The sequence below is a fragment of the Myotis lucifugus genome, unplaced genomic scaffold, assembly GCF_000147115.1.
Source record: "Myotis lucifugus unplaced genomic scaffold, Myoluc2.0 scaffold_54, whole genome shotgun sequence".
Taxonomy (NCBI): Eukaryota; Metazoa; Chordata; class Mammalia; order Chiroptera; family Vespertilionidae; genus Myotis; species Myotis lucifugus.
Window position 1 is genome coordinate 6,682,852 of NW_005871102.1, and position 15,482 is coordinate 6,698,333.

General features: G+C 43.0%; 1 protein-coding gene and 1 pseudogene across 1 annotated transcript in view; both read left to right on the plus strand.

Annotated features, from left to right (window-relative positions):
- Positions 1-15,482, plus strand: part of LAMC1 (laminin subunit gamma 1) — a 106,235-nt gene that overhangs the window by 1,363 nt on the left and 89,390 nt on the right. The window contains exon 2 of the mRNA XM_006089015.2: positions 85-392. Coding sequence (XP_006089077.1) covers positions 85-392 — 308 coding nt within the window. The remainder of the gene's footprint in view (positions 1-84; positions 393-15,482) is intronic.
- Positions 282-12,820, plus strand: LOC106697215 (annotated as a pseudogene).

Below are 15,482 nucleotides of genomic sequence, written 5' to 3' on the forward strand. Positions count from 1 at the left end.
CACCACTACCACCATATACTGCATTATGGGTGCATAGGCAGACCTTGGTGCCACTGTCTGAACTGTTATGATTATTTGAAGTAGTTACATAATAAGGCAGGATGGTGGGAAGAGTGGGCTACGCATTGCTAGGGTAGTGAAGGGAACGTACAGCTTTACCGTGGTGGCCACCAACACGTGCGGGACTCCGCCGGAGGAGTACTGTGTGCAGACCGGGGTGACCGGAGTCACCAAGTCCTGTCACCTGTGCGACGCCGGGCAGCCCCACCTGCAGCACGGGGCCGCCTTCCTGACCGACTACAACAACCAGGCCGACACCACCTGGTGGCAGAGCCAGACCATGCTGGCCGGGGTGCAGTACCCCAACTCCATCAACCTCACGCTGCACCTGGGTAAGCGGTGACAGCCCCGCGCCCCGCTCCTGCTCGCCCACAGCGCCGCGCCCCGGGCCCTCTCCACCCCGAGCCCAGCCTCCGGGGCCCACGCCGCCGCGCGCGGGCGGCTTCGCTCCCCAGCCCGGGCCACACAGAATTCCCTTCTCCAGCCTCTAAACTAGATCCAACACTGAACGTCCCGCCAGGGCCAAGATGCTTCCCGCCAGCATCTCTCCGTTTGTTTTTTTTTTCTCTTTCTCTAACTTGGCCGAATTCTCGCTCCCTTGATGAGTCACTATTTCGGCTGGTTTTCTCCCTCTTCTTTGAAACATTGAGCAGAAGCTGCCACCCATGCTTTCCTCTCTCCTAGCGGGGCCATCACAGCGCATTCTTGGATCGGAGGCGGGAAGGTCCACCTTCAGCGCTTTTACCTTGTCGCAGTGTCTCCAGGGCTGAGGGTGATTGAACAAGCTACAGAGGAAGGGGTCCAAGATGAGGGAATTTGAGGAGAGCAAATGCCTTTGCGACCCATAAAGCCCTATGTCATTAGAATCGAAATTCACTTTTAAATTATTGTTCTTTACAGTTCTTCAGCCTTACCGTCACAAAGCTATTTCCCTGCTAATCCTAGTAACAGAGAAAACAAAGGGAGGTGTCTGCACTCGCTGTAATTGCTGGGCCCCGTTTTGTCCCTGGGTAAAAAGGCTCTCCTGCCTGTCTTATTGCTTTGATTCCCAGCAAGTGTAGAAACATGTGTAAGTGAGCTTTTAGAAACCAGGAAAGGGCTGTATAGGAAACTTCATTGGAGGGTGGGGGGGCTGGATGAGGATGGACATGTTTATCCTCAAGGATCAAACATCATGTTTCAGCTAGATAAGTGTTTCTCCATCACTGCAATATATAAACAAAGGAAATGATTTATGTTGTTTAACAGAGTAACAAACAACATGACGTGTGAGAAACCAGCATTTGATTTGTGGAAGCTTTAATCCCCATTGCATTGGAAGTCTCGATGTCACCGGTAGCTGGTAGTAATGAATTTCCAGAGAGGGCAGAGTAACAAGAGTAACAAGCCATTCTTCTGTCAACGCAGGATTATTCTATAAAGGGGGTGACATTATTTGGGGGCCTTTGGAAGGAATGTTTTGTAGGCACATGGTTCTCTCGGTAGTGGTGTGGTATTTTTCTTTCCACTGCTCTCTGGTACACTGAACTTTATACAAGTGTCAAGATGCCAGGGAAGGAATATGACTTACAAAAAATGCTTTGAAAAGTGGAGTGAAATTACTGTGTATGGAGTGTTAGAAAAGCAGTACTTAGCACCTTTGTTGTGGTACCATTTTATTGGTAGTCAAGGCATTAGGAAGAGGAAACTTTTTGAAAATAAGTTCAAAAAAGTGAAATTCTGAGACACCTCTTTTTCAGAGATGGAAGAAGTAGACTGTGCTGAGCTCAGTTTTTCAGAGGTATTGGAAATGTGTAGAATTAGCAGGCTGTGGATGGAGCCAGGGGCCTTTGTAAAGACTGCAAGACACCTAGGGTCTCAGGCTTCGTGGGGCTGCTCCTTAGCTATTTTCTCCCAAGTATTACATTTTTAAACTTGGCCAAGATTCCTTTTGAAATGTATATCCAGCTATTTTTGTTTAAATTGTGACTTGTTAAAGTTTCTGTGTTGAATTTTGAATGCCCCCGAAATCTTACGTTATTTTTCAAATATTGAATATTTCAAAGCAAAGGCATTGCCTTGACGTCTCAGAGTCAGCCTGAGAGTCAGCTGAAAATTTCTGAACAAGCATCTTCTTATTGAGGCAAAGGTGGGGCTGTCAGTCTTGGCCTCTGAGTTTTCTGCTGTGGGTACCATGCAGCAAAAGGTTATTTGAGGTGATCTGTAGAGGTGGCTAGATTACTCAGTGATTACTTCTCTGTTACAACCACCATGTGGTGGGTAAGACAGTGTCAGTCAAGTTAGGTTCCTACTGCTGGGAGGTAGATATATTAACTGGGGTCTTGGTGATTAAAAGGTCAAAAGAGATTTTAGAGTTCACCTACTTAGGACTCTAACATGACTTTTTGCTCTAAAAATATTTTATGTTTGGACTTGTTTTTTGCTGGAAGATTTTTTTTTTCAGTTTTTTTAAAAAAATAATATTCTTGGTAAATGCAGTTCATAAACCATAGGTTTAGAAATTCTAAGTATAAAAAAAGTTAAAGTAGTTTTCAGCTGATCATTGTGATTAACTGTAAAAACATTTACTTTAAACTTTTCAGATAGACAGTGTCTAAAGACTTGGCTAGAACCTATTGTACTTGTTCTTGGGTCAGAAATGATGTCCTGGAGGAAATGGTGTGTGGTGGGAAGGGGAGGGAGATTAGTGTGTAGTAGGGTTGATGTCTCAATCAATATCTCTCCCCTTCTCACTCACCTCCTACCCCCCATTTCCTCCCCCCCTTTTTAAATGACAAGGATGTATGTATACATGCTTGTTATGATCTATACTTTATGACAAATAGGCAAGGCTTTATGATGTTCAGCATACTCACTCCCTTACCCCAGTTACTCCATGGGTTCTAGCTAACTAATTATTCCCACGAATTCAAGCGCCGTGACTGCTGGTGCATCTATTAAATCTCCCCTCCAGTTCAGATTTCACATACCCTCAAACAAGTGATGCATATTGTGCCTTGCCCTTCCGGAGCACGTGAAACGCGAAGGGAGCGAGCGGTGTGAAAGAACGGGTTCTGGCGACCACTTTTCTAGGCTTCCTTTTAATGTTCAACTTTGAACACAGTACACTTTAAAATAAGCCAAGTCAGATTGCACTTAAGTAGTCGCAAGAAGCATACGTGTTTTGGCACCGATCGTCAGTCATTTTTTATTGTAAAAATAACACATGCCAGGGTGAATTAAAACAGCAAGTTTAATGATTAGTGAGTCTCTGCATCTCCAGTTGCTAAGTTGCTTTAGAGACCACCGTGCACGGTTTCTTATGTTACCTTCTGGAAACTTCTCATGCACACACATGTGCATATAAAATTACATGATCATTTTAACTGCTACCTTTTTTTTTTGGCGGGGGGGGGGGGATGAGGCACATTTTAACAGATGGCAAGTACAAATTAGATCATTGTACTATTATCATCGCTTGTACAAAAGCCAGGAAAATCAGCAGTGGTTCTGAAAGTAGCCATGTCTCCAGGAGCAGATCCAGTCATCCAGGATCCATGCAGTGTGTCTTCCGATAAAATGAGTTAAAGTTGCTGTGGGAACCAGAATTGCATTTTCTGCTTGTCGTGGAGAGAAATCTCAACCAGGCACCCTTTTCTCAAAAGAAGTCTTTCTTATTTTGCCTTCAACTTCTGGATCTTCTCTTCTAGCGTCTGTATGGATTAATGCGATTGCTGATTGTGTGGCTCTTGTGTTTTATAATAAAGCATAATAGGTTTCATTAGTACCAGTGGGGTAGCTGACAGTAAGATTGTGGCTGAGGATTTGCTTTGTATTTAAGCTGCGCTTTTCATTAACTTGATAGTCATTGTGGATGGAAACTTGGTTAACCTGGGTCTTCATCTTAGGGGGGAAAGGTGGCTTTCTCTCTTTCACAGTTAGATTAAGGGAGTGCTTATAAAACCAACTCAGTCAAAGTTTATGGAATGCCTAAAATTTACACCAAGACCAGATTCATTTCCAAGCTCCTCATCAGCTTCAGGGACAAATCGTGATTGAACGATGCATTTTTCTCTCTATCTAAATATCCTTTTTGTGAATCTAAATCAAAATAATTGGTCTATAAGGATATTAGATTTTATTCTGTTGGGTCCTCTGCGTATATACGTAGCATGAAACAAACAGCATTTTCTCCCCAGGAAAATCTTCTGCCAGGTAGGCTCTGACTGACGCCTGCCTTCCACCGCCGTCAGGGAATGGTGTGCTCCGGTGACTTCACTGTGGTATTTGCGTACCCCGGGGGGACACTATTTTAGTTTGTCTCACAAAGGCCTGATTTACACTTTGCAGGTCTCAACTTGAAACGTGAAGGCGCTCTTCTTCAATGGCCAGGGGTTGTTGAACACAGTTTTATAAAGCCCTTGTTTTCCGGTTCTGCAGTTCACTGCTTTTTCTGTAAATACCTTGTCCCTGTTTCTAAAGGATTTCAGAAAAAACCTGGGCACACATTCGGAGAGAAGTTGGGACTAGAAGGCACCCCCAACCCCTCCCCGTAATTTTGTCATTGGCCACCTCTGTGGGAAGGCTAAGGTTTGCCTATTTCAATTCTAAATCCTTTTAGGAAGCTGGATATGCCTTTTGCTATGCACTCCTTCCCGCTGTGCATACATTCTCATGTTACTGCCAAAGAGGCTGCAAGCATTTTAAAAATACCCACTCAACACATAGCGCAGTAGCCCATAGGAAGGTATAGAAGACTGAAGGTCTCGCCTTCAGAAGTTTATGCTCTATTAGATGGAATTTTCCTGCTCCCCTGTAATGCCATTTCGATAATAAACCAGGAGTGCCTTTATGATATTTCACAGTTTATAAAGCCTCCAGGATATCACAGATTTGATTTTCACAACTCGGAGCAGGCAAAGGTGAGGATCCTGAGGTGGTGATTTGCCAGCAGTCACAGTAGAGGTAGATTTTGACTCCTTAGTCTAAAGCACTGGCTCCTGGGACTCGGCTTCTTTAACAAATCTCTCTCTCTCAAAAAAAAAAAAAAAAATTCGTTTATTCCAGAGCAACTTTAAAATACAAAGTCATGTACACACTGGCTCAGAGATACCAGACTCCCTTGGTTTCCCTCCTAGTCCCTCTCTGTTCCTTTTTACTTGTTTCTGGAAGCCTTTTTTTTTTTTTTTAATTCTGCTCACTCTCCGTGAATGAACTCTTAATCTCAAGGCTTCATCTGCAAGCTGGCCAGCTCTTTTCTCCAGGCCTAAGGACTTGTTGCACATGGTCAATTTGGGATGTCCAGAGGCCATGTCCAAAACTAAATGCATCCCCATCATCGTCTTACCCCACTCAAAGCCGTATCTTAATGCACAGACTAATGTTTAACCCTGAGGCCCTTGAATCCATCCTTTGCCAAGTCTCCCATGAAAGATAGCCGTGCCCGACAGGCTCTCATCAGCAAAGATTGCTCTGTTTGGCGAGCAGATAGGATTCACTCACTGCTGGGCGGTGGGTCAGCCTGGGCAGCTGTAACTCCACCCCTTCTTTCCCACCCATCTTCCCCCGTCATCTGCCCAAGACTCCACTCTTACCTCTTCTCTCCAGCCCTGGTGTCTCTGGAATCCTTATCTTTGTCTCTGCCTGACTGTAGCTCCCATGGAATTTCACCTGGATCACTGCAAAGCTTCCTAGCTAACTGGTGGGCTTTCTGCCTCCAGTTTGGCTCCTGGTATTTGGACAGCCTCACTCAGGACTGAGCGATGGTTCAACGCAAATCTGAGGATAACATTTCCCAGCTGAAAATTGTGCAGTGGTTCCTTAAGCCTTTAGGAGAATGATCATGTGCAGACTCCTTGGGGTGGGGTACAAGATACTTCAGAATCTAGACCTTCTTCATCGCTAGGCTTCAGTTTTGTCATTTTCATGCTCAGAGGGCTGGTTCTTGGCTTTGGAACACTTCTTCCTGGTGCCGCCACCTCGGGTATCCTTCCCCCGTTTCTCCCCTTTCCATTCTCACTCTCTGGCCTGGATTAGGGGTTCCATCCACTCGGTGTCTCTTTGTCTGCTTCCGCTTCTAGACCATGAGGTTCCCTGAAGGCAGCATCAAAGGCTTCGTCATCTTCTCAGTTCAGTGCAACCAAACTAACATTAATTAATTGCTTGTTAAAAAACAAGGGATTGATCTGCCCCTTCTCCTAAATGATCAGTTTCCAAGGGTAAAGTTTCAGGTGCCTGTGTGCCGGTTCTGTTACCCTGCCTGACTGGCTCGCTCTAAGATTTGTAAGAGGGACCTGCTGGGATTTGCAAGCATCTTCGTTCTTGTGAAATGATAAAGTTAGATGTTTGCTCATTTGGGCTTAAATTGACAGCTTGCTAAAAAGGGGCCTACCAGAAAACTCATTTATAGAAATGTCCCTGAGGTTTTAGAGCATTGTGCCCGACTGTGGTGACACTAATTAAGTATGTCTGCTTTTCTTTCCACGGTCTCTTCCCGGGGGCCGGCCTAAAATAACTGGGCCCAGTCAGCCTGGTGCCCAGGGCAGCTCCATATTCATGAAATAAAATAAAGCAGGCTTATCTCCTCCTGAGACAATGGCGCTCTCAGATCTCTCGTGGGAGGAGAACCTTGTGGCGAGGCTGGGGGATGAATTAGGGGATTTACAAGATTTCTTTTCAAACTTTAGGAGTTAGATTCCCTCGGCTTCCTTCTTTTACTCTTTGTTTCCAACTGTGTGGCTGCTTCCTGTCATGGTGAGGGCGACATCGGATTTTTGTTATATCGTCTTCCTTGGATTTCTGAAATTGTCTTCGGATTTTTTTAAAAATTCTTTGCTATTTTATCTTCTTTCTGTTTTGAACGTTTCTGGAAATATTAATCCAGAATCAGCCTCCTTCACATTTTAAGAATTTTCTTGAAATAAAAAATACAAATGGTCTTGTATAGAGTTTGGAACTCAGTGAATTTTGTTTGATGATAAATCACCATGGATGTGAAGATCTCCGCTAACCAGGATGATTGCCCAGGGCAGTCACCACAGAGGCATCTGCCAGTGTTTCCAGAGATACCACGATGACCAGTCTTTCCCTCCCCCACCCCCCAACATTATAGTTCTAATTTTATGTTTTACGTCTTGACTGGGATGAAGGTTACATAGGTGTATACATATGTGAAAATTCAGAAGTGCACATTTAATGTTTGTGCACTTCATTGTATGCAAATTATTCCTCAAAAAAATAAAAAACAGTCATAACGCAAAATAACATATAGGTGATTTCATTTGGTTTTGGTATGGTTTTGACTTAAAATAGAAGAACACAGAATCTGAGGCTTGATCATCTAAGATATATTTCTCTTACCGTCTTTCTACTTGCTGGCATTCATTAGGTGTTGACTAATAATTGTTGAGTGAAAGGGCAAATAAGTGAACCCCTGGTTTTAGTTGAGATATCAGCTGGTTTTAATGGAGAGCGCCTTCCGCAGGGTGTTCAGGTGAGCTTCAGGCAGAGTCAGGGTGCCTCTTTTCTCACCTACCTTGAAGCAGGTTTTGGTTGATGCTTTGTGGTTTGAAGTGATGAGATGGTAAGTTGGTGGGTTTTGCTGCTGGTAGATAATTCTCTAAGAATGTCTCTGCCTGGTGGTGGTGTGTTCTTGGTTCCATTGTCTGGTTTTTATATATAAGTTGTTTAATTTCTGTGGTGAAAACGAAATGTTCCACAAATGACTCGTAGCTAATGTGAAGACCCCGTCTTCTTTCCTTTTTACTAGTGGCTTCTTCTCGTTGAGCCAGTAAGTCTGCAGCTTGAGTTGTGTGGCTTTCTTAGAGAAGTTTATGAAATGTTGTGAAGTATTTACAACTAAGTGAAAAAAGACCCACTCACTCAACATGAGATGAGCTTAATGGACTGGGATTCTGAATAGTTAGTGGACAAAGACCTTATGTAAATAAGGCAGCTGGTGAGAGAATTCTTCATTTATGCCCATTGTGATATGGGCTGTGCGGGTAACAATAGATGTTGAAACGTTATATCCTCAAGTAATTTGTAATATGTCTGAGGAGATGAGACAGAAACATTCATGCGCAGGAAATCGATGGGACAACATAAGCACAGCAAAAATAATTCAGTGGGAACCTTTTGAAGTGCAGAGGGAAGACCTGCAGAGCCCTTTGAATGAAGCGTGAGGAAAAGCTCCTTGGGTCTTGAAGAAAAGACCCAAGCGGGACATGAATGGAGGACTTTCCAGGAAGGGTGAGGTGCTTTCATGGAGGTTTAAAAGTAATCAGATAATGGTGAAGGCATTGTTTGCTTCCCACAGAGTAGAGGAGACATGTAGGATGGGTTCTGGGGAGATGAGGATCTTGCAAACTAGGTGACAAAAGAAAGTAAATTACCTTCCATTGAGTGCCCCCTGGTTACCTCTTTGAACCCTTTAAAAACCGATCTTGAGCATCTCTCCTACTATATCCACTGTGGAATAATAATATGAACTAACTTGTGACTTCTCTGAGGTTGGACAGGCTGAGTTTAGGTTGGAATCCAGGCCTCTTGTGGATGGATTCTACGTTAGAACAGACCTGGTAAGTGAGAACTGTAGGAAGACCTTGAATTGGGGAGTGAATTGAACTTAAAATCTAGGAGCTGAACCTGGTGTCTCCGTAGACCTCTTCTTGAGGAGCTCTGGTTTTGGGTTGCTTCTTTCAAAATGGGCTTTGCACTTTTTTTCTTGGCAATGGAAGAATTTTAAATTTGGGGCACTTACACTCTTTTAAAATATTTAACTGTTAATGCCTCTAGGACTTTGTAAGGAATTTATTGAATTTCAGAATGAGATCCTGGGTTTTGTCAGCATCTCCCGACAGGGAAAGTGTACCTCATTGCCCATTTCCTGAAGGGTGGTCAGGGGAATGCCAGCTTATCTCCTTTCTGCCTTATCCATGACACCCTTTCTGGTTGTTGAGAATTGCTGAGTTTAGTCCGGTTGCTTATGTTATCTGACATCCTTGAAGATAAAGCAGCCAGGCCCCCTTCAGGTTCTGTTTCATTTCCCCTCTGCTCCAAGTAAATTCTAACTCGTACATGGCTGCTTTTTTGTTGTTCAGGTTTGCTAACTGAATAGGTCTAACCACCTTTTATCGGTTGATTGATTGACTGATTGATCTGTAACTACGGTGGCCCTAGATTTCTTTGTCACTGTCGTCAGAGTGATTCCCTTCACCTTCTTTTCTGTATAAGTGACTTTGTAAATCTCTAACTCTGTCCATCTGATCTACCTTATCTCTGTTTCTATCTGTTATTTAATCTGTACCTTCTTAGTCTCCCCAGAGCATCACAGAGTGAAGGTTCAATCAGGGGACTCTTTAGATACCCTAAAAAAAAAAGTGTTTTGTTTTGCTTTGTTTTATTCGCTTTATCTCTAAAGAACAGGGTCATAATTCCCACTTAGATTTTGTATTTTGGGCTGCTCCCCCACTACAGACTATCTCCACTTCTAGAACTCAAGATTCTTAGGATGGGCTGTTCTTTACAAGTACCAGTTGACTGATTAAATTTTAAGTTCTGCTTTCTCCATAGTCCTGCTTAGTACACATGGTGCTCCTGTCATGTCATCATACCATCACATCCTAGTGGCTGATGGTTTTTAAATGTGCACGCTCAATGTCTTTTCTGATGGGGAGGTTGGGTGGGATGACACCCATTGTTACATTTGAGGAACGAGTGTTGGGCTTAAAATTGCCCCAGTTGGTAAAATATAGAAGAACAAGTATTTTCTCAGGACTTTTCTATCAACTCTGTTCAAAGAGAATATAAAGATCGGAACTATAAACCCTTGAACAACATGGGTTTGAACCGCGTGGGTCCACTTATATATGGATTTTTTTTTCAATAAATATATGGTTGGCCCTCTATATCTGCAGTTTTACATCCTTGGATTCATCCAACCTGGGATCTAACACAGTATTTTTGATCTGTGATTGCAAATCCAGGGATGGGAATCCCCAGATGCTAAGGACCAACTGTGTGCATTGTTCTAGGTATGTTATAGAAGGGACTTGAGCATACAGGTATTTTGGTATCTGCAGGGGAGATCCTGGAACCAATACCCCCCGATACTGAGGGATGGCTGTAGTTAAGTTTTGGGGGAGTCAAAAGTTTTTGAAAAGGGGGTAGTGACAGCTTGATGACAACGAGTTGAACAGCTTTTCTTGAGCTTTCTGTTCACTGGCAGACTGGGAAGTTAGGGTCTAGTTGTCTTGGTTTATACTTTTCTGTTCAGCTGAGCCTGGTGCTGCTGTTCCTCCCACAGTGGTTTCTGCTTGTCATGGACCCTATTCCTATAGGACTAATGACTCCTGTTGTTTTGGTGTCACTAAGTTTTTAGATTATTATTATTTTAATGCCAGATCATGATCTGGTAGAGATGAGCATCCTGGAATTTTCATTGAAATTGTGTGTTCTTTTTGGAACTGGGAAGAGACAGTGGCTAAGGGTAAAGATTATTGGGGGAGGAGGGAATTGGAGACCAAAAGAGCAATTGTCTAATGGCTTTGGCCATGTGATTGCCTCTTCATGGGAAAAGGGTCATGTTCTGTGGGGTTGAGTGTCTAGGATTAACTTTTAGAGCAGCCCTGTATATAGTTTTGGAATTTATAGTATTTTAGATAAGTTCATGGAATAGAAAATCTACTGAAGACTAAATTTTTAGAGCTCTACTACAGATGATGAAAGTTTGTGGAAACATCTGTAATGCAGCTGTAATAAAATTTGTTTACTTGATCGGGATTGCTTTAGAGGCTCACACTGGTTCCTTTACTGCTATTTTCTGCATTTTTTTGCCGCATACCAAGAAATAAATTAACACCAACTCCTGGTGGAATTAGGGGGTCATTCAGTTTTGTGGCTATTTTAAGATTTTGGTTTTAAACTTACATCCATTTGAAAGCTCTTCTCTCCTGGCACAGGACATGGATGGTGAAACCAGGGTACCAAAAGATAGACTGATTCTGAAATTAACGTATTTTCCAGATGTTTGGAGAATGGAGGCTTGTTTTCTGTGCTGCATTTGTGTGTTCTTGTGTGTGTCTCTTGTGTTTTTATAGGAAAGCCCCTTGGGGAAGGGAGGACCTGCTTTTCGGATTGGGAAATAAAATAGGTGTTAAATTTTTGTGTGAAAACTTTTGAGTTTGTATTGCCATTTCTGTGATAGATCGAAGAGGCAACTTTGTTCCGAGGAAGGAGCTGTTGGGAAGCCTGGTGTTGGGGTGAAACTCCGAGGCAGTACCTAAAAGCAGACTCATTCACATCTCCAGTGATTTTCAATTAGGAAGCGCGCCCCTGACGCTCTGACTCAGCAGCCTTTTAACCAGGCCTGACTAAATAGACCTTGTTTTTGAAACTCACAGCAGTGCCGAGCTCCCTGCTGTCTTTTGTTCATCCCGCTAACACACAGCTGTTTTGTTCATACATCATTTTGTGTTCAGCTGCCCGTTTACTTCCTATGGTGAATAATGGGACACATGGGAGTTTGAACACCCAAGTGTGTGGTTATTCAAACAGGAAGTCTCAAGGAAGCGCAGTATCCTCGTCCGAGGAACAAAAGGTGGAACGGGAAAGGCCACGGATGGTTCTAAGCCTAAACCATCTGCAGGGAAACAGCTGACAGTTCCTGAGAGACAGACACTCGGCAGCTTCAAGGTGGGATCCTTTCTTCGGAACTTGATTCATTTTTAAAAAAACGTTTGGCGTCTCCCACCCTAATCCATAAAACAGACAGAAATGGAGGTGAACAAAGTAACGTGGCCGAGTTACCCGTGGGGAAGCGTGTGGAGCTTAGGAAAGAAGGTGCAACAACTGGCCTTTCCCGAAGGCGACAAACGCTGTCCCCAGGTACAAGCCAAGAGGTGGGACTTCACAGGGACTTGGAGAGCGGACAGGGTGGATGGAAAGATGAAATTCTGCACAGCCTCTGGTCACTGAGCACTGGAGGACTGTGAGATAAAGGAGAGAGTGGGTTCTACACAGGAAGCATGCATTCTAGCAGAGCCATGGCGGTGAGGACCGTGTTGCCTCCGGACATCCTGCTCACGGGTGCACCAGGGGGTGGAAAAACCACACGAGGCAGAGAACTTGCATCAAGATCGGGACTGAAACACATTAATGTGGGTGATTCTGCTGGAGGAGAGCAGTTATAGGATAGTTATGATGAAGAATATGACTGTCCCATTTTAAATGACTTGAGAGTAGTTAATGAGTTAGGAAACCAAATGAGTGAAGGTGGAGTTCTTGTTGATGACCACAGCTGTGATTTCTTCTCTGAACGCTTGTTTCATATAGTTTTTGTGCTGAAAACCGGCAATAGTGTATTTACCAAAGACTTGAAACAAGGAGTTATAATGAGAAGAAACTAAAAGATAATGTCCAGTGTGAAATATTTCAGATTCTTTATGAAGAAGTATTAGCATCCTACGAGGAAGAAATAGTGCAACAGCTGCCCAGCAATAAAACGAGGAGATTTAGAGGATAATATCGATCAGATACTGAAGTGGATTGAGGAATGGATCAAAGATCATAGCTCTTGACTTATAAGACTGGCCACTTTATAATCACTCTTATATTTCCCTGCCCACATCATATAAATTGTCCAATTATTAGTAAACCCCTTTTATTAAAATTGTGCTGCAGAACTGGTAGGTGTATAGTATAAAGGTTTACGTTTGTTTGTTTTTTTTCCCCATGAGAAAGCTGAACAACCTTAAGCGTAATAAATATAATGTTATTAAAGATTGGGCCTAAAAACAGTCATCATTTCATGCTTCAGTTGCTAAAGAATAAATAAATATGACCAAATGTGTGGATGGATATCTTTTAAGTTTATTATAGAAGAAAATGAACATGATCTCTTAAAATAAAATTAAAGTCTAAAGATAAAATAAAAAATGTGTTTACCACCATATACACTCTAGGATAGTGGTTCTCAACCTTCCTAATGCTGCGACCCTTTAATACAGTTCCTCATGTTGTGGTGACCCCCAACCATAAAATTATTTTCATTGCTACTCATAACTGTAATTTTGCTGTTATGAATCATAACGTAAATATATGCAGGATGTATTTAGGCGACCCCTGTGAAAGGGTTGTTCGACCCCCCAAAGGGTCTCGACCCACAGGTTGAGAACCGCTGCTCTAGGACAAAACATAAAGCGCCGTAGAGAAGGATAAAAACTCCGTGGGGCTGCAAAGGAGATCTGATTAGAGCTGATCAAGATAAGTGACTTCACGGAAAATTTTTAGATTCCTACCAACTTTGAGGTTCTTTGATTATATGATAGAGGACTTGTTAGAACGAGTCAAATCCTGATTTTAGATTTAAAAACGAAAATTAAATCTCTAAAAGAAGGGGGAGCGAACAATTTATGTTAAGCAAGTAGGGCAGCGATGTTTAACCTTTTTCATCTCATAGCACATATAAACTAATTATTAAAATTCTGCAGCACACCAAAAAATACATATTTTTTGCCATTCTGACCAAAAAACTAGGTATAATTTTGATTCATTCATGCCAGATGGCTATTGTTGTGTTGGCTGTTGTCATTTTTTATTTGACAACCTAAGAGAAAAGAGGTCAGTGCCCCCTGACTAAATAGTCAGGTATTTATTGCGTATTTTAAAAATTCTTGCGCTCACTAGTTGAAAATCGCTGAAGTAGGGTGATGCAAATGCTAAAGGAAAAAAATTCAGTTTTGGGCTTAATTAATGGGAGCAATAGTATTCAATCAAAGGAGTATTGGCTATGCTCATTGTATGGTTGAGCTCTGCCCCCAATTCCAGTTATAGTAAACATGTTTACACAGCATGGGTGCTGCATCTTTTCTTGATTCCTTTTTTACCCCCCTTTTGCTTGTTTATTTGGTTATATCAAACTCGAGGCGAATTTCAACTCCGTGAAGATTTTATTTTATTTTAACATTTTAGAGATAGAAGAAGGGAAAGGGAGAGAGAGAGAGAAACATCGATCTGTTGGTTGCCTCCTACACACCCCCTACCAGGGTTTGAGCCACAACCCAGGCATGTACTCTGACCAGGAATCAAATCAGCAACCATTTGGTGCACAGGACGACTCCCAACCAACTGAGCTGCACCAGCCAGGACTCCAGGAAGATTTTGTTAATTTCTGGTTCCTTCTCCCCCGCTCCATAGCGCTTGCCATTACATTGTTTGATATTCATGTACTCATTCATTTCTAAAAATCAGTACAACAAACATATTGCATGCCTATGATGTAAGAGGTGCTATCTTATAATTATTTTCTCTATTTCCCCATTAGACTGAGTTCATTGAGAACAAGTTGAGTTTATTGATTCATCTAACAAAATACTTATTGAGTGCCTGTATATAAGAGGCACCACAAAGTGCTGGAGACAGGGCAGAGAAGACCTAGAGCTGAACTTCTGGGCGAAAAGCATGCAGTTCAGGGGACCTGACCCAGGGAGGGTTTTATTGCCTTTCTTTTTTCATTGGCTCTAAGCTCCCTAGTGTATAGCATGATACCTTTTCTCTAGGTGCTCAGAAGTTCGCTGAATGACTGAGTTCCTATTTCTAGGAGGCTATGGTCACAGAATGCAGATGCAGCTGAGGATGGCAATTTTGTTTAGATTTCCCCAAGGTGGGCTTTGCCTGGGGTTGTCCAACTTAAGTGGAATGAGATGGCTAGTGCATGGTGTGGCTTCCTTACCAACATGTTAGGTAAAGGCTTGCCACAGTGGCAGAGAGCCCCAACAATAAAGTTGTTTAAAAAACGTTTGTTTCCCTTTCACGGGGTGGTCCCGAGGTAGGTGGGCAGCTGGGTAGCTCGATCCACACAGATGTTCTGGGACCCCAGCTCCTTGCATCTTCATGCTCTGCCATCCCTTGGGGGGTGGCCCTCACGTGTGTGTGGTGGAAGTTGGTGATAGACTCTTCTGTATTCCACATGGGAAGATATTGCCAAGGAGTGTGTGCTTCATTCTTAAGACGGAGACCAAAAGTGGCACATCATTCTATCACCTGCCGCTGGAGGGTGCTTAGTCACCTGGCCACTTCCTGTACACAGTGGAGGCTGGGAAATGTAGGCTAGCTGGGTACCTGTGCCCAGCCACACGTCTGTCACGGTGACAGAGGGAGAACTGATTTTGGCAAGCGGCTCTGGCATGCCAACACTTCTACTCTGGTGATGTCCTTGCCGGCGCTGTGCGGGAGAGGCTACCTCTCCCAGGTTCTGGTCTTCCTGGAACACCTTCTTTTAGAGCAATGGTTGTCAACCTTCCTAATGCCGCGACCCTTTAATACAGTTCCTCATGTTGTGGTGACCCCCAATTTCTTTTTATTTTTTATTTTATTTTATTTTTATTTTTATTTTTATTTTTATTAAATTTTTATTGTTCAGATTACATTTGTTCCTCTCCCCC